We start from the raw sequence: 18,842 nt of genomic DNA on the forward strand, positions 1-18,842 counted from the left end.
CCCAGTGACAGGATTGAGTCTGAAATCGCAGCGGAAGTGCCTTAAAAGAGAAAGTCTACGGTGGCGCCATCTGTTGGCGGCTTTGAACACTTGGGGTTTATGCAACTGGTGAATTGTTTTGCAAAAATTAATTCGGAGATGAGGGATTTCTTAATTTGAAAATTGTAGGAATGAAAAATACAATAGGAAATCTTAATAAAAAAATAAGATGTATTTTAGAACTGTCTGCATAATGATTTGTTTTGAAATATTTTTTAATTAAAACAATTGATGACCATGGAGAATATTTTCCAATTTGATTCGTAACAAAAGCATGTTTTTTTTATTACTCCGGTGAGTTTGCATAAATCCGTGCGGGATGGTTGCCAAACAATGCATCGAAACAAAAGCGTCCGTCACATTGCAGGTGCATAGGGTGCGTTTTAGTCTCGCGCGGGCTGGAGTTACGCGCAGCACATATACACATATCGAATTAGGGCGCGTTACGCGAGGGCACGTGACGCCCGTCCGAGGTGCAGCTGTAGCGAAACATCGAAAAAAAGAGAGAGAGACGAGTGGCAGTTGCAGCATTGCACTTTCTATATAATAAGTAGGTTTTCGGGAGGCGGCACAAGTGCATCTGCCGCGCACTGCACGTTTCGCGAAAAGCCCGCTTTTGCGCTTTTCCGCCTCATTGCCGCGCGCGGACGATCCCCGCGGCCGCGGCCGCAGCGGAGGCTTAATTTCAAAATTCAACAAACAATTGGCTTTGCGGCACTTGACAGGCGTTTGGACTCTCGGCCGAGCACATGTCGATGCGCAAAATACACTCGCGATCGCTTGCTGATGATGCGCAAATTTTTTCTGCCTTGTTTCACATGCACGGTCTTTGACACTCTCTTAAATAAGCTGCTTCGAGCTTAGAAAAATCATAAAAATATCAAATTTTTTGCTTAAATTTTTACAAGACCAAGCTTGTTTCAATTTTAAAATTCACATAAATTTAATTGCCAAATTATTTGGGACATTTTGCTCTGTAGTAAAATGATTTCAGAAAAAATGTAGGTGATTTTGTGAATTTTTTAGTTGAGGAAAAATTTATTATTTAAATCCGATATGCCAGATATTGCAAAATAATTATAAAATCGTACACCATGATATTTTCTATTGAATATTTCATTTAAAAACTCCATGAATTGTTCAGAACACAAAATTAAAATAATTAATCTTAGGTTAGTGCAAATGGCGCGCCTTCAGTGCAACAAAAAGACAAAAAATTAAAAAAAATTTGCTACCCAAAGAAATCATTTTCCAGGAATTCCCAACTCTTTCTTTAGACAAGATCCAAAATCAACCGTAAATAGAGTCAGTAAGTTTGAATAGGACGTGTCGACGCCACTTATTCCCGAGTTTCTCATGGGAGGAGTGTCGAGATGAGCGGCCCGGAAACGCGGGGATATTAACAACAAGCTGCATGTCATGCTTCTCGAGTTTCCAATGAGCGTACGTATGTATTTATGTATGTATATTCGAGCCAAAGGATGGATAGATGGATGGCTCGAGCTTTGCCCCTTGCACAGTTAACCAAACTCTTAGCCATATGAGTCGCTGTGGGCCGCACCACAGCCTCCTTGATAAATATTCCATTCATTTCTAATCGACTGACTATTTTATAATGAGTTTCATCGAATATATATTATGTTTGTTATAAAAATTCTAAATTTGGGAATTTTTTAACCAACTTTATCTGTTCCCTGATAATGAAAAGAGTTGGTGTCATATCATTTCCTCTTTACATTTAATTATCTGGGAGCAGGAAAGGCTAAACGTGCAGCCTGTTTGTTTTTAAATGCTTTCCTTGCAATTAGGAATGTTTTTTCTCGTGCTTTTGCAAATATTCGGACGCTTCAGCGGGAATTCAATCCGTTAATCGTGGTGGATTTATAAATTTTGTGAGTTTAAAATTAAGCCAAAAATTGTAGAATTTATTTTTTAATGCATTTTTTACAATTTTTTGCTATTGATCCAGAGTTTGTTATCTAAAAATTGCCTACCAAGGCGAATTATGTGGATATTACAGTTTCATTGGCAATAATTTTCCGGGCTTGCAAAAAATTAGGATGCTTTCAGGGGGTATTCAATCCGTTAATTGTTGAATAATTTAAATTCTGGTTGATTTTTAAAAGTTCTGAAATATACGGGAAAATCGAAATTCATGTAACGGGATTTTTTTCTGCGGCTTCTATTCATTTCACACGCGATTTTATTTAATTTTTAACTCTTTCCGGAGAGGGTAAAGGTCAAAAAGCGCGGGTGCAGCCCTGCAGCTTGTCTGTGCAGGACTGGGTGCAGCTGGCAAATAATAAAATCGCGCCTCCAGCAGCAGCGGCGGCGGCGGCGGCGGCGGCGGAGGCGGTTGCCATGGGAACGCGTGCGAGGAGGGCCAGAGCGCCGAAAAGCAGGAAAACAGGTACTCACCTCTAATTGTGCTGGGCATATCACTTGATGATCATGCCGCGGGTTCTAATCCTGAGTGCAATCTCGGCACGGAACACAAGAAATGCGTCGGTGGTGGAGAAGCAGAGAATAATAATAAAAAAAATAAAACAAAAATAATAATAATAGAAAAAAAGGGAAAAAATCCAGGCACAGTCGTATGTATAAAGTCACTGGGGGCTGCGAGCTGCGGGGCTCGGCTGCTGCACTCACTGTTGCACGGGATGCCGGATAGATAGAAAGAAGGATCACCTGGCCGCTCAACCCTGTGAGTCGGTCGGTCGGTTCACGACTGCCGGCTCTCGGCGTGCGGCACACAGCGCCCCTCCATCAACCCTAGCGGTATTAGGCAGCGCGCGGCGCGCGGCAGGCATTCCTCGGTCATTATCGGTCCATCCGCAGGTGGGGAGGAGCAGCCCTTGGAGCACCTTACGGTACCTTCCCCCTCCCAGGCTGTGCTCAGTGGTTCGTTCGCCGCCGCCGCCGCGCCTGCCTCGACGAATGCATTGCACGCGAGACCGAAGAGTGTGGGTGGCGAATGCACCGTCGCCATCTGCCGGCGCGAGCACGCACCGCCCAAGGACGTTGACCCCTTTGTTTATGTCCTGTGTGAGGTTCGTCGGCCGACCGCCGCCGCAGCTGCTTCGCCGAGCGCGCCGCTTGGCGCCGCCACTGCATTGCTCACCGCACACGTGTCTGCCGCCTCCAAACCAACCGCCGGCCTCGCGAACCTCCTCCCGCGCGACCTCGCCGCCGGAAAATCCGCCTGCGGTGGGAAGATGACACTGAATTTTTCCATGATTGATGAGATCATGGGACGGAATTTATATTTTATTCATTATTCGCGGTATTTGAAACACAACTGAAAACAGTAAATAAAACCACGCACACACCAACATTTTTTATGACACGTAATAAAATTAAAATTTACACGTCTTAAAACACAAACCATTAATACGCTGTATTGTAACTAACTGTTTTTTGTGTTTTATTCGAAATTAAAAAAATGAGATGAGATCATGATGAAAGGGTTAATTTTTGGAATTGAAAATTTTTTGATCAAATAATCGACTGTTTTTCTCTGAGATGAGAGTTTGATTTTATTTATTTAGACAAAAAATTAGCACGAAATTTTGAGCTACACTAAAAAAACCAAAAACCTATGTCTAAAGTGGTCTAAATCCCTTAAAAGGTTGCCCGAAACCCTAAATAACTGTCAACAACGATAAAATTTGTTTTAATAAAAATATTTTAGCCAGAGAATTAAACTTGAAATATGAAGGATACTTTTTTTATCCTCTTTTGTGTATAACTATAGTGAATTTTGTGTTAAAATGATGATTAGAAAATGAAAAAAATATCTTAAAATAAATATTTACAGATACATAATAGTTTTAAATATTGCAATTTTTTTAATTCGTTGGTTTTTAAAAATTGTAATCCCAATCAGCGCTAAGTTCCTGATATGAAAAATTATTTGGAGCTATTTTTTTTCTGTGGAAGGGTATTTTTTAATTTAAAATTTTAGGGATGTAAAAAACTTAAGGGATATATTGGAAAAATCAGATGAAATTTAGGATTTCCTGCAAAAAGAGACGATTTTCCTCGTGTTGAAATATTTATTATAAAAACAGTTCCGGACCATTCATAATAATTAAATAATTTTCCAATTTCATACGTAACAAAAGCATGTTTCAATGATTACTCAGGTGAGTTTTGCATAAATCCGTGCGGGATGGTTGCCAAACAATGCATCGAAACGGTGGCGTGCGTCACATTGCAGGTGCAGGTGCGTAAGGTGCGTTTTAGTCTCGCGCGGGCAGGAGTTACGCGCTGCACATTACATCGTATAGCGCACTTCCGAGCCACACCTATAAACCAAAATCCTATCTAACAACATCTAAATCACTTGAAAGGTCTGATAAATATCATAAATAACTGTCAACATAGCTTTCTGTGCATTAATTGATTTACCCAAAAAAATATAATCGGGAAAATTTGACTTTTGAATTAAGAAGGATTTCTTTTGTTATCCTTTTAGTACTACAAAAATATATATTTAACTCTAATTTTCAAATCTATTTTAGAGGATTAACGAAAATTGGACTCACAATTCTCTTATTGTTTTATTGCGTCATTTTATTTATTTATTTATTGTGTCTCGGGATGGAGCAGATTACCTCGTGGCAACGCGTATGCTTTTTAAAAATAGCGTTTTTGGTTTTAAAAAGATGATTTCAAAAGAAAATTTATCTAAACAGATTTTACATCGTCACAGCTATGTGAACTTGAAAATATTTCAGAATAATAGTAAGAAAATATACCAATTTTATTAAAAATTATAGAAAAATTCAAATAGCCATTCCTACCATACACCTCTAAGCTCTTTTAAAAAGTCAAAACCTCTTAAACTAAAAGTGCAATCCCCCCAAAAAATGTGGCTAGATAAGAATATATTAGTTAAAGGCAGTCAAAATCCATCTTAAAAAATTGCTTTATTTATTTGTTGAAATTATAAATCTGCTGGGAACAATTTCATTCATCCTGGAAAAGGATTCAAAAGATTGAATTTTCAGATGAAATTTAAATTTCATTTCCGGTGTACAAACTTTGTTTAAACTATTATTGTGCTGTGTATTTGTTCTTTAGAAACTGTTGTAAAAAATTTACCAACGAAGTTTTCTTCCCCAAAGAATTAGATAAGAGTTTTTGTTCTAAAAAAATGGGTTTTAGGTGGATAAGAAACTTATTTTCTAGGGTCCTTGTCTATTTTCCACCTGTATTTTTTGCCTTTTTTCAATAAAAATTCATTAATCATACCTTTACACGGTTTAATTAAATAAAGGTGCATTTTCATGCTTTAAAAAAGCAAAAAATCGTTAATCAAAAAGTAATTGCTGATTTCAATTTAAGATGAAAGCTGAGAGCCATTTATATCGGTGAGCAGGCGATTAGTCAGATAAAGCGCCTCGTGCTAATGTGCAAAAAGGAGCAAAGGTCGAAGCTCCACCTCCTCCGCGCGCGGCTCCGTTGTGAGCTCACTCAGAAAACAGTTGTTGGCGCAGAGAAATGCTGTTGCAAGGCTGAGAGATCATTTTCACGCTTTGCGCCTTTTGCAGTCGTGATTCACGGTCGTGCCCAACTCGAAATGAACCACCGAGAGAATAAATCGCGAACGCTAGAATGCTTTTCCGCGCGGCATCTCCTCTCTTCTTGAAATGCTCCCGCAACACCTGTTAAACGAACATGACCAACTGAATTTTTTTTTTAAAAAAAAATAACGCTCAACACACGTAATTTCAACGTTTATTCTTTTTCATTTTACAGGTTTGCCCGAAGAGGGTCATAAAAATATTGAAAAACCACTTTGCATTTATTGGCTGGGCGTGCAAATTGTTAATTTCTCTCTTTCCGTGAGAGCGGCAATTTGTATAACATATTAATTCTTCGTGCAGGCTTAAAAAAAAACAATAATGTCTTAGTTAAACTTTAAAATTAAATATTTTGGCTTTTTACTTAGATCATTTTTTTAATATTTGTGTACTCTAAAGGATCAGAACTTTTTGGAAAAAAATATTTTAATATTTTGAAACAAATTTGGCTTGTTAGAAACAAGTTATTTATTAAAATTACATTTTCTAATTGCTCTTATATGAAAACAAATATTAAATCTGTGTGATCTTTATAAAATATTTCATTCAAGGAGCTTTTTTAAAAATAAAAAACTTATAAATAAATTATGACTACAAAAAACTGGCAGTTTTGTAAGATCCTTTTGATTAATTGCATTTTAAGATTATTATTTATTTTGTTTAAAAAAAATGAAACATTTAGCTTCTAAAACGTTCTTCTTGTTATCGTCGAGGGAGGAGAAAGGGGTGCGAGGGGTGCGAGGGAGGGACGAGAGACATAAATGCTGGTGCCTGCGGGGGACTGCAGCCAGTGACTCGCACGAAACGATCCTCAGGTGGCCCTCACCCCCGACACACACGCACGAAACCCTCCAGCCAAGGTTTGTTCTCTTCAAAATCCATTAATTTTGCTTATACCAGTTGAGACAAGAGAAACACTTGAATAGTAAGATTAACGGTAGTTTTTACAATCTCTTGCATTTTGTTTCCTTGCAAGCAGACTGTGCCGCTGGACAGATTTTCCGTGCATGTTGCATAGATCGTGCATCGTGACAATCGTGTGTGTGTATCATTAAAAAGTGCCGCTCTTTAGAAATTTTAAACACACACTTAATTATTACTTTCATACTAATTTTCATTCCAGGAAAATGGAATTGGCACGTACATATCAGACTAAATGTTATTTTGTTCTAAATTTTATATTTTTAATTAATTTTGCGTTAGAGGAAAAATACTATTATTAGGAATGCGGGGCTGGAACAGCTGCTGAACTCCATGAAAATGAGATATTCAATTATTCCTCAAAGAATTCCCACCAGCTTACATTCAGTGTTAATTTTCCACGCATGTAACTGTAAAATGAATTTTTTCGTTGCAATAATGGTAAATTGGCAAAGCATGTGATGGTGTAAAATATTATTAGTTTAAACAAGAAATATTTGCTGTTAGCGTTCGGAGGCATTCAGTTTTTCTCGAATTTAAAAATTAAACCTGAGTCTATTTCTTTCTTTGACATTATTTTTTTGTTAATTAATTTAAAATAATGTTCTATCTCCTAAATTTTACCATTTGAAACCATTTAATAATCATTTTGTATACATTTTATGCCTTCTATTAGGTCCAGAAATTATTTTTAAAAATTTTCTTAATTTCTCCTTCCTCAAATTAAAGTTTATCCTTCGATTTCTAGCTATTAATTTTAATCAAAATATCAGAAATAAACAGAACAGGGCTCAGTTTTGCCAGTGTTCACGGCAGAGAAGTAGGCTAATCTCGGGGAGCGGTGCAGCCGCAGCCGGCGTCGTTATATTTTTCGTTCTTACTGCCGGCTGCGATGGGGAGCGGTCGGTGCATGCAACGTTGGGGCTCGTGGGGGCAGCGCGGGAAGCCCTCTAAAACTGGCCTCGACAATGCGCGACAAGGACTCGCGTGACAATTAACAGACAGTTTCGGTCCGTCCGCAGGAGCAGCAACATCAGCTTACCGAACTGAGAAGAAACTAAGAAGCAAAAAAGTAAGAAAGGGCAAACGAGACAACCGTCATGGACAGCGAAGAGTACCGCAGAAGGGGTGAGTTCTCGAATAATTATTATTGTTTATTATTAACAAAAGTAATTACAGATAAACTAAACCTAAAGCCAAGTTAGACGAAAAGATTTTTTAAATTAAAGCATAATTTCCCTTTCTTATAGTCAAAAAATATCAATATTATTTTTAAAAACAAAATCTTGCAAATAAATATTTGAAATATGTTGCTAGGTTGTCATGTAAAATTTTTGAAAGTTAAAATGTGATTAAAACTTTTGAAAACATGACAAGTAACATTTGAAGTATTTAAATTGGAACAAAATAATAATATTGAATATAATTTATTCCCCAATGTGTCAAGTAAAAGAAATAAAAGTGAAAACAAGCCATACGTCCGTGTGTATTTTCTCCCGGCGTCTCTCTCTTGGGCTATAAACAAGGATTTGGCCGGCCGTGGCAAATTGGATGCAAACGGTTTGATTTGGCGCGCTGACTTACACTAAGTAAAAGATTACCGGCGAGGAAAGTCGGCGCTGGATTTGCGAAGCCCCATAAAATCGTCGTGCACGAAATTGGAACTTGATACGCAACCGATCGCTAATCTGAATTTATTTCCAAGTTCACACGTCCGAGAAGCACTTCTTTGTCAGTAATAATATGCGGGCGAGAGCATAGACAAAATGCCAATGCCAATACCAACCGATTTAAAACACATCAACATTGGCAAGCAGCGTTCCTCTTCTTTTTTTAGTAGAATAATTCTACCGTAAGAAATTGAAATGATACATCTAGATTATATCTAATTGAAGAATGTGCTCAAATAAATAATACAAAGTTTTCTAATAATAAAGTTACAACTGATAGTGTTTTGTAGTTGCTCCATTTATTTTAAACGACTTTAGAAAAATTTAAAAAACCAAATTTATATGATGATTTTATAAAATCATTTAGTGCTATTTCTTATTTATATGAAAATGTTTAATTTTTAGAACTATAAACTTTTATGTGAATTTTAACGTTAAATTTGTCTAAATACGTGCGATAGAATTCATTTTGAAATTTCATTTTCAACAGTAACTGAAACCAACCACTTACTTTGTGGAAATTGTCAATTAATAATGAATAATCTATCTCTAAAAATAAAATCCTTGTGCGCTATGCAACCAAAATAATGATTAGGAAAAACTAACAAAGGGAGGCCCTTTTACTCATTTATCGCCTGTAATTTTCGAATCAAAGCTTCCGCTTCTCCCCGAAATGACTTTCGCGCTGTCCAAACATCACTCTGAAGAAAAGACTCTCGAGCTGTTGCGCTCAAGGGTTTCGCTCCCCTGGGCGACAACGACAATTAATCGGAATTGTGATTAGAAATTGAGTGTGTGTCTGTGTTTGCGGACGGATGGACAGGCAAGGAGATGGTCGATTACATCGCCGACTATCTGCAGAACATCCGCGACCGACGCGTCTTCCCGGCCGTCAAGCCCGGCTACCTGCGCCGCCTCATCCCCGCCGCCGCCCCCGACGAACCTGAACCCTGGGAAACCATCTTTTCTGATGTAGAAAGGGTCATCATGCCCGGGGTAAATTATTTTTAGCTTAATATATTGTGTTTTTTTCTAAATGACAAGAAACTAGACAAAATTCGTCAGAGCCGCCGTTCATTTACACCTTTTTGGGTCGTTGAAATTCGATTTCAGATTCAATCCTGCTACTTTGCTTCCTTGGCTGCAGCGGGGGCCAGATTCGTGCGACGCGCAGGTATGGCGTCCGGTTGAGTTTGGCGCGAAAAAACGGTCACGTGAAAATGCGCGAAAAGAACCAAGTTTTGGTCAATATTGTGGCGTATAATTTGCATTGCTTGTACTAATTGTTTCTTTTGGATCGTAAATACAAACTCTTTACACTCGTACGCGAATCCAAAGAGAGCTTTTTGTTTCCCAAATTCAGACGCCATCTTGGATCTGCGCAGTGCGAATCAATTTTATCGTACATCTGGCCCCTGCTGCTCGGCGGTACAAATATTTTATTTGACGTGCTGAAAACCAAAATCGGCTCAGCCCAATCGCTATAAAAAGAGTTTTGAAGGCAAAAATCTTTGCTGTCCTTGTGACAGAACCGATTTAGGGTTTCAGCACGTCAAAAAACCTCTTTCTACATCAAGAAAGCATAGACGCAGGATTTAACCTTGAGTTGCAATGCAAGGAATTGAAAGTTTTAATTTTACGATGTTATTTCCATCTGTTGGTGTCTGCTAATTCTTTCATTTCTGGTTAAAACGTGTATAAATTGACTATTTTGGAACGCTTTGAATGAAATCCACACACTTGGCCCTTCTTCCAGAGCTGGTAGGAGTTGGGATTGCTGCGTCTAGAAGAGCAGGGATAGAATATCATTGTAATAATTTTAATTTCCAGAGGTTTAAAAGTCGCAATTCCAGTTTTTAGGTTGTTTTTGAATAACTATTCGTTTTAAGTAGAAAAATATGTACTTCAATTATTAAAAAATTGTCAGGTCACTCACTGGCAGAGTCCGCACATGCACGCCTACTTCCCAGCCCTGAACTCGTACCCTTCGCTCCTTGGTGACATGCTGGCAGACGCAATCAACTGTCTCGGCTTCACCTGGGTGAGTACAACCCAAAGAATTGTGATGATCAGCCCCAATTCAGCCAGAAAAAGGTTGAAATATCAAAATGCTACGCTATATTGGTATAAACAGCATTAAAAAAATTAAAAAAGCTTGCTTTTCAAAAATTTCCTCATTTTCAAATAAATTTTCAGGCAGGTACGAGTATCTTTTTAACTTAAACAAAATTATTAGGCTTCAAGTCCAGCGTGTACAGAGCTGGAGACGGTGGTTATGAACTGGTTGGGCCAAATGGTGGGCCTGCCCGAGGACTTTTTGCACCTGCGCGGTGACAGTCCCGGCGGCGGCGTCATCCAGACGACGGCCTCCGAGGCCACGTTCGTCTGCCTGCTTGCCGGCCGCACCGAGGCCATCAGGGGCTACCAACAGCAGTATCCCGACTTGGAGGACGCTGAGATCAACAGCAGGCTTGTCGCCTACTGCTCTGACCAGGTGAAAATTCGTGAAAATTGTTTTAAAAACTTCTAATTAATTTAATTTGATTCAAAATTTTACTAACTTATTGTAAGAAAATCCATGGGAACTATAAAAGTGACTTCCAATGAATGCTTTAAAGGGAGATGGTGTGAAGGATTTTGTATATACGAGAGACTCTTTCATTGGGAACAGAAGTGAAATTCTTCTAAAATTTGAAATTCTCAGGGAAAAGCTTTGAAAAACCCGAAAACCCCAGTAAGTGGATTCTAAAGATAAAAGTACACTGTTATTTTCTCTCAAATATTATAAATTAAAGGTAGAAAATAGCGGGGAAATATTTTTTATATAGAGGGACAATTTTACTGATTTGAATCAAATTGACAAAATCACACATCAAACGATTTTTTAAATTAAATTTGCAAAAATAATGAATTTGATTACGATTTCCAATTAAAAGACTGCTTTAAATTTTATTTCTTTAGTAGTTAAAAAAATACTGAAAATTATGAAATCCAGACAAGTATTCTTTTTATTTTTTCGCGAGTAATTTTGTGCTCTTTTTAATGTCATATGTCTAAAATTTGCATTGTGCTCAAATTAAAAGGCGCACTCGTCAGTGGAAAAAGCGGGGCTGATCGGCCTGGTGAAGATGCGGTACATCGAGTGCGACGACAACCTGAGTCTCCGCGGCGACCGGCTGAAGGAGGCGATCGCGCACGACCGCGAGAAGGGCCTCATCCCCTTTTTCGTAAGTACACACATATTACATTAGTTGTGGGTGTTTTGATCCGACTGCAGCAACATGCGAAATAAGATGCAGTAAATAATAAGCTCAAATTAATTGGCGTCCCGGGAGACCCAATTATTAGTGGCTTGCCGATCCGATTCTTCATTCTGCTCGCGACGTCGTGCGATACTTATTATTTACTTCGGTGGATTACACTACACGGACGCTTGTTTGCCTCTTGTGTGTTGCAGCTGTGCGCCACGCTCGGCACGACCGGCGCCTGTGCCTTTGACAACCTCAAGGAGCTCGGCCCAATTTGTGAGCATTTGCGCCGATTTATTCACTTTTCTAGCCTGTCTAGTAGTTTTATTATTTTTTAATAACAAGGTCTACTTTTTATTTTCTTATCAAGTCCCACGATGATGCGGTTAATTTTAAAACGCTGGGAAGTTTTGACGTAATTTATTTATAATATATCTGTAAAATTTTGATCTTTTTCCTACTTTTTCTGGGGAATTTTATTGTTAATTAATTAAATAAATATATTATTTCATGATTTTTTGACTTGAAATTTTTCTTCATGTCTCATATTTATACTCAAAAAGATTGTGAATTTAAAACAATCTTTAAGTTAATCTTTACTGCGATTTTTTTTTTATTTCTTAGCTTGAATCATTTCCGAAATAAAAATTGACAAAATGTGTAATTTACAATCAAGGACAACATGTCATAAGCTAAAATATTATTTTTATTTGAAGCCCAATAATGTGCATCCCTATACTGAACATCTAAAGTGTTTGAAGTGTTAAATATTAAAAAAATAATTGAATTTTTTCAAGATTCTAGATCAAGTGGGTTTTTAAAGCTATGAATATTTGCGTCTAAAAGTAAAACACTGATGCACTTTAAACGATTGTGTTTTCCAACCCTATTTAAAAAGGAATGTTAACGAATTTGTTTCTTAAATAAAGTCTTTTAATTAAAAAATCCATTTTTGTTATGTACAATTTTATAATTTACTTATCAGTGATGTTAATCTCTCAAATTGAGCACAGTACTTATAAAATTTGAACATGATTTGACATGTTTACATGTCATACAAAATAAATCGATGAAAACACATTTAGAGAATAATAATTAAATTTAAAAACCATTAAAAAGCATTTAATTTTGAATAATAATTTAAGCAAATAAAATACTTTTAATTTAAAACAACAGGTCAAGAAGAGCAGATGTGGTTGCACGTGGATGCAGCATACGCGGGCACGGCATTCATCTGCCCTGAATTCAGGCCGTGGTTGGAGGGTGTCGAGTTTGCCAACTCGTTCGCATTCAACCCCAGCAAGTGGATGATGGTGCACTTCGACTGCACCGCTCTCTGGTAATTGGACACACGCTTTCGAACAAAATTAATAAGTTAAACGCTTTTTGAGGAGCTTTTTGATACTGCAATGTCTAATTCTTGTTGTTTAAAATTGACGAAGGTAAAGCGCTGTATTTTTTTAAGTAACTGAAAAGTTTCCATGCTTTTCAAATGGCGTGAGCGCTGTATTTCTACTTGAAATAATTTGGTTTTATTTTCGCAGTAAAAAAACTCCCAAAATATTTTATTATACTGTTGCATAGATCTCGACCAGAGGAATCGAAATCTTCAACGAAAATATGATCAAAGCGCTGTAAATTTTAAAATAATTCCATCAAAATTTTAATGTGTCCTCTTTTGACTATTGTTTATTAAAACAAAAAGGTCTCTCATAATTCTGAAATAATTTTAAACTTTTTCGATCAGGGTAAAGAACAGCGGCGCCTTGCATCGCACATTCAACGTGGAGCCCCTGTACCTTCAGCACGAAAACTCGGGTAAGTACCTTGCAGACCTCTTTCCTCTCACAAACATAAAATAAAAAATCCCCCTTCCCTAAGGTCTTGCTATCGACTACATGGTAAATATCTAACTGCATAATTAATTTCATCTGTAAAACCAGCTGATAATGTGTCTGAAAATTGCAGCACTGGCAGATTCCCCTTAGCAGACGCTTCCGAGCGCTCAAGTTGTGGTTTGTGATCAGAAACTTCGGAGTTCAAGGGCTTCAGCGACACGTGAGGGAGGTGAGTGGCGCAACCAATCATATGTGTGAACAAACCGCGAGAATTGTCTTAGCATGCAAATATAGTCTTGGCTGTTGCTGCTGTTGCTGCTCGCGCACCTAACCACGGACGCGAGCATTTCATTATTTCATTATCTCGTTAAACGCAAGCAAGCTCTAATTACTCGCGGTCTTCCTCTAACTAAACATCACGGAAGGTCTTCTGGCTAATGAGAACGTACAAAAATAGCCAATAAGAAGAGCGACTATATAGGATATTAAATTAAAAATGGTATTTAATTAATAACTAACCATCTTGATTTGTTTTTATTTATTTTTTTACGATTTTTATCACTATATCGTTCATTTGCAAAATCATTAAATGCGAATCTTTATGGAGACCATTTTGCATTCTTAGCTGAAGCAAGGTGGTTCACTAAATCAATTTTTTTGTGGAATTTAAAAAAATTATAAAATTAGCATCAAGTCACTGATAAATTTCAAATTGTCGTCATATTTGCAAACAAAGTAATTATTATTAGCTTTCGATGGTTCAGAGTTCAGACAGCAGGTTCAAATTTTTCTTATCACTGTTCACGGCAAAGAAAATATTTTAAGATTTTATTTTATTTTTTCCATTTTAACTCCAAATCACAATATTTGTAGTTCATATTGTGTCTATTTTCCCTTTTGTTCATTTTGTGACCAGGACGGCGAGTTACTTGAGCAAATGTTTACAATCCTGCTGAGCTTTGAATTCAGTTGCTGACTTCTGTAGAACTTGGGGAAGGTTCAGGAACAAGAAAAATCCCCAATTAAACTTTAAATTTTGTGAAAATCGTTTTCAACCGCTGAAAGTATTAGATTTTTTTTTATTACTGCCTGAAACAGTTTCCAACCCATAAAAATATGCCAATATTTTTGCAAAACAAACATCACTGTAGTAAAATAATTATGAAACCGTCTAAATTAGCTCAAACACCGCCTTATATAAATAACAATTTTTTCGGAAACAAACTTATAAATCTTTTCAATTATTATTTTCAAAATATTCATAGTTTACTGAGCTTTTTTATGAAGCCTATGGACTTGCAGTGCTCTTTGGAGGTTGTCTCCATCTCCTTGCAACCGTCTTGAAACAGTTCACTATTTATCAAATAATAAATAATTTAAATTTAGAAAACTGAGAAGTTTATTGCCACGGAATATAGGACAATATATTTTATTGGCCTCAGAATAAGCGGAGTTTTTTGCTCTTTCATGAATTTGACCTAAATTTTACGAAAAAAATCTTTTTTAATTTAAATTGAGAATTTTGGCGCTCCTTTTTAAAACCTAACTATTTTGCAGGTTAAAACTAGGAAATTTTGCACATTCAATCTCCTAGGACAATTTTTTTTAATTTAAAAATATCGGGAAATTGAATTGTAAAACAGCAAAATTGAATTATTTTCTTAACGTAGCAGATAAATAAAGTGATTCAAGACAGTGATTATTAATCTTAATTCTTAAACAAACATGAATTGAAAAAAAATTATTATTTTCCTGTTTAAAAAACTAATACGTATAGATTTGACAAAAATATAAATAATCTTAAAAATATTTTCGAAAAAAAATATTTCGGATGCACTTTAAAGTTTAAACAGTTATTGTTGATATTTGACCAAATACAATTTCTCAATTTTATAAACTGATCAAAAACATAGATTTTTTCTTATTTTAAAAATTTTGAAATTTTGTTTTAATTGACTATTCCAATTTTCTTTTTCTTTAATAATTAATAGTTTTCAATACACATATTCATTTTTGTTTATTTTACTTAAAATGTAAATTTTTAAAGGTGAAAATTATAATTTTCACAGTTCATTATGCACGAATTGCTAATTTAGTCTTTTAAAGGTATACACAAAAGGTTACAAAAGGGATTTGTCGAGCAGGATCAGGGAGGCAAAATATCACATAACTTTCCCTTCGTCTTAAAAACCCTGCGAAGGCATTTTTGGCTCTCTCAAGTTATTATTAAAATACTTGTAAATTTCATCTACAGAGCGTGCGTCTGGCGCACAAGTTCGAATCGCTGGTGCGGAGCGACCCGCGCTTCGAGATGGCTGCTGAGCGGCACTTGGGCCTCGTGTGCTTCCGTCTGTGCGGCGAGAACGAGCTGACGGAGCGGCTGCTGAAGAAGCTCAACTCGGGCGGGCAGCTGCACTGCGTGCCGGCGTCGCTGTGCGGTCGCTACGTCATCCGCTTCACGGTCACCTCGCAGTACACGACGGCGGCCGACATCGCCAAGGACTGGAGCATCGTCAGGGCCACCGCCTCGCGCGTCCTCGACGAGCTTAAGCAGCAGCAACAACAGCGGCCGCCGCCGCTGCTCGCCGAGGAGGCCGCCCCCGAGGCCAGGGCCAAGGTGCGCCTCGCAGGTGAGCGCAGGGCCTCCTTTTCCACCGCGTAACCTGAAAATCAGACTGCGCGCCGACTGTTTCAGCTGATATTTTACATCGAAGTCAATCAAAGATTTTTTATTTTAAATTGGGCCATTTTATTCTTTAAATTGAGCTAATTTATAATTTTTTCTGGCATGAAATTTTTCAAAAGGTACAGAGTTATATCTTCAACGATAAAATAATTCTAGTGTATAAAACAATTTTTAAATTTTTCTAAGTGGCGCCATTGATTTTGTATATCATAAATCATTATTTAATAGAATTAAAACAATTGAATTTTTTCATTTTGATCATGAAGAAAAATTGTATGACCTTTTCAAATGTACATTTTTTAAATTTTTTCGCTTTGTGTATTCATTGGATTATTTTTAACAAACAAAATTAATTTTAAAAAGGTTGTTTATTTTAACTGTATATTTATTTATCAATATAAATACTTTTCGCATCTGTTTATAATTTTCTTTATATTTTGATTTACAACCCCCAGTCGTCATAATTCTCATGGTAACACGAAAAAATAGCAAATCCTAATTTGAGATGGAGAACATTGCATAGAAAATTTTAAATAAAATAAAATTTTAAACGCGGTGGTAGACGCTTGTGTGCGAATGGTTAAATTACATTATAAAAAAAGAAAAGAAGTTCCTGATTAAATTGGCTTAAAATTCTGGAAACCTCTACAACGCTTTGTGATAGTATTTTATGAAGTTAAATAAGAGAAAAGAGTTAAAATCAACCACATCCAAAGGAGTCAGCAAGTTTCTCCTCAATAATTCAATACTTTTAGCCCATAATTTTTAGGATTATTTTGGACTTTTATGATTTTAAATAAATCAGAAATTTTTTAAAACTGCTGTTTTGAACTTTTAATTTATTTTCGAATGCCTCTTTATGATTTAAAATTATCACACAATAACTAATGAATTATTTTTCATTGTGTGTTGAAAGAAACTGCTTTTATAATGTCTTTATGCAACTATGATATTTTATTTTAATTTCTATAAGTTTTAAATTTACAAAATTGGAAAGCGAACAAAGAGCTTTTGGCTCTGTGTGCGTATACTTGCAGAGACTCGCGAGAAAAATGCAGATTTCGGATCCAGTCTTCTGCTGGCCAACTCGCCGATGTCACCAAAAATCGTCAATGGAAGCTTCGCCGCTATTTTCGACAACTCGGACGTGCTCAGGGAGTTCGCGCGCAAGTTTTCTCAGCTGCGGCTTGACGTCAAGGACAGCCCAGGTATTTCTACGCCAAATTTGAAAATATTTGTAACACACTTTGATAATAATAATAATATAATTCACACAATATCCTCATTTATACAATTTTTCTGCATAAAAAATTAGGTTAGATTTAAGTCCTCCAAATGATTTGTTGAGAAAAGATGCCAAATTGAGATACATTACAAATTATTCATATTTATTTAATTTTAAATGGTAGCTGCAAAATATAAAAAAAATTAAACAAATGTTTTAATATAATATTCCAATCAAAAGTGCATTTAAGTTAATTACAATTAGTAAGAAAGTAATAATTTTCTTCCAGATATTTTAAAGATTTATTAAATTTTTTGAAAGCTTTGTTTTGAAAGAGAAACTTGGCGTTAATTGAGGTTTTAAAAGTTATTGCCCTTAAGATAATTGCATTTTTTTGGCAGCAATGCGTCGTCGTATCCGCGGCATGATGATGTCCGGCAAGCAGTTTTCGCTCGACTCTCGCATGGATCTGGTTCAGAGCAGTTTGGTCCGCGGGGATCCGTCGATGCCCCTGATGCGTGAGGCCTCCGTCGAGTCGGAGCAGAGCCTCGAAGCCGGTAAGAAAAAACATTTAAACTGTTATAAAACTTCTTCATACTGTATTTTTTGTTTTTTAAAATCCAAACAATAATTATGATTTGTATCAATTATTATTTTTATGGTTTCAACGCATGCAATTATTATAATTTATCTATTTTATTCTTTTGTTTTGGGCCGATTTAGGAGAGACTGGCCATAATTGCAAAGGTTACTTTCAAGGCGGCGAGCGGTCGAGGTCATTCGACGGCCCTGAGGAAAGTTGCATCCTGGAGGAAGAGGAGGGCGAAGATGGCCGGAAAATGTGTCGCCGTTGCGGCACCTGCCTCGCCTCGCAGGCCGCCGAGTAAATCTGTATCTTTCCGCTTCTTGCACACAACCCAGCCCGGCCGAAAACGCCGAGACGGATCCAGTCGATTCCTATTAAATGTACTAATTAAAGAATATATAAAATAATAATAAATAATATTGCTGTTCTCGTCGTGCATGCAAGTAGCCTGTAGTCGACATTATGCAACACGCGCGACCGTGGAGTCCGACCGGTTGCATAACATTTAAAATAATTCCATGTTCAATACAAATAACCATATAAATGTGATCTCCTCACTTTCCATCTCATGAAATTATTCAAAACATTACACTGCTGTGCAAGGACAAATGATTAGGTGAATAGGAAATTCGTAAATAAAATACTTCAAGGTATCAAATTTGAATGTATCGTTAAAAAGTGTGTAGAGAGTGTCTATTGTACGCTGGGGAAAGAATAAAAATAAATCCTTTTGAGTTGTCTTGAACGTGTGCCCTGATGACGAATCAGGCACTGGTGGTAGTAGCAATAAAATAATAACTGTTTCGTGTGCCGCGAGAATCTATTTTTTATTTAAGGTTGATCCGTAAAATATATCTGAAGAGAATATCTATCGCAATAGGTTTTAAACTTTCGGAACTTTCTACTGCATTGGTATATTTATTTTGCCAAAATCAAATTAATATAAACTATAGGGAAAGGTCCAGTTCAATCTGTAGATTGGACTAAAATTTTATTTCTAATCAAAAATTCCAAAATAATGTAAAATTTTGCGCTAATTTA

At 36.6% G+C, this 18,842-nt stretch overlaps 2 protein-coding genes across 3 annotated transcripts in view; one reads left to right on the plus strand and one right to left on the minus strand.

The window, feature by feature from the left end:
• Hr3 (Hormone receptor 3) overlaps positions 1-2,900 on the minus strand; it is an 80,281-nt gene extending 77,381 nt beyond the window's left edge. The window contains exon 1 of the mRNA XM_065486351.1: positions 2,458-2,900. Coding sequence (XP_065342423.1) covers positions 2,458-2,476 — 19 coding nt within the window. The 5' untranslated portion in view covers positions 2,477-2,900. The remainder of the gene's footprint in view (positions 1-2,457) is intronic.
• A 3,457-nt stretch (positions 2,901-6,357) lies between these two features.
• Positions 6,358-18,620, plus strand: Hdc (histidine decarboxylase). Of its 2 annotated transcripts, none has more exons than XM_065485091.1 (15): positions 6,358-6,487; positions 7,571-7,676; positions 9,042-9,214; positions 10,146-10,259; positions 10,455-10,712; positions 11,302-11,445; positions 11,676-11,742; positions 12,643-12,805; positions 13,214-13,284; positions 13,348-13,367; positions 13,435-13,533; positions 15,559-15,934; positions 17,028-17,198; positions 17,617-17,772; positions 17,939-18,620. In XM_065485091.1, the coding sequence occupies exons 2-15, from the start codon at positions 7,649-7,651 to the stop codon at positions 18,100-18,102; spliced, it is 2,004 nt and encodes a 667-aa protein (XP_065341163.1). In that variant the 5' UTR covers positions 6,358-6,487; positions 7,571-7,648; the 3' UTR covers positions 18,103-18,620. The 2 variants fall into 2 exon arrangements, with proteins under 2 accessions (XP_065341163.1, XP_065341164.1); XM_065485092.1 differs by having other exon boundaries at positions 17,975-18,620.
• Positions 18,621-18,842: the final 222 nt, after the last annotated feature.

Source organism: Cloeon dipterum, chromosome 3 (assembly GCF_949628265.1).
Source record: "Cloeon dipterum chromosome 3, ieCloDipt1.1, whole genome shotgun sequence".
NCBI classification, from domain to species: domain Eukaryota; kingdom Metazoa; phylum Arthropoda; class Insecta; order Ephemeroptera; family Baetidae; genus Cloeon; species Cloeon dipterum.

Coding starts and splice junctions, on each gene's coding strand:
- Hdc (XM_065485091.1), top strand. CDS start 7,649: ATGGACAGCGAAGAGTACCGCAGAAGGG. Junction 11,446..11,675: donor AGGGCCTCATCCCCTTTTTC/GTAAGTACACAC, acceptor TGTGTGTTGCAG/CTGTGCGCCACGCTCGGCAC. Junction 13,534..15,558: donor TTCAGCGACACGTGAGGGAG/GTGAGTGGCGCA, acceptor TTTCATCTACAG/AGCGTGCGTCTGGCGCACAA.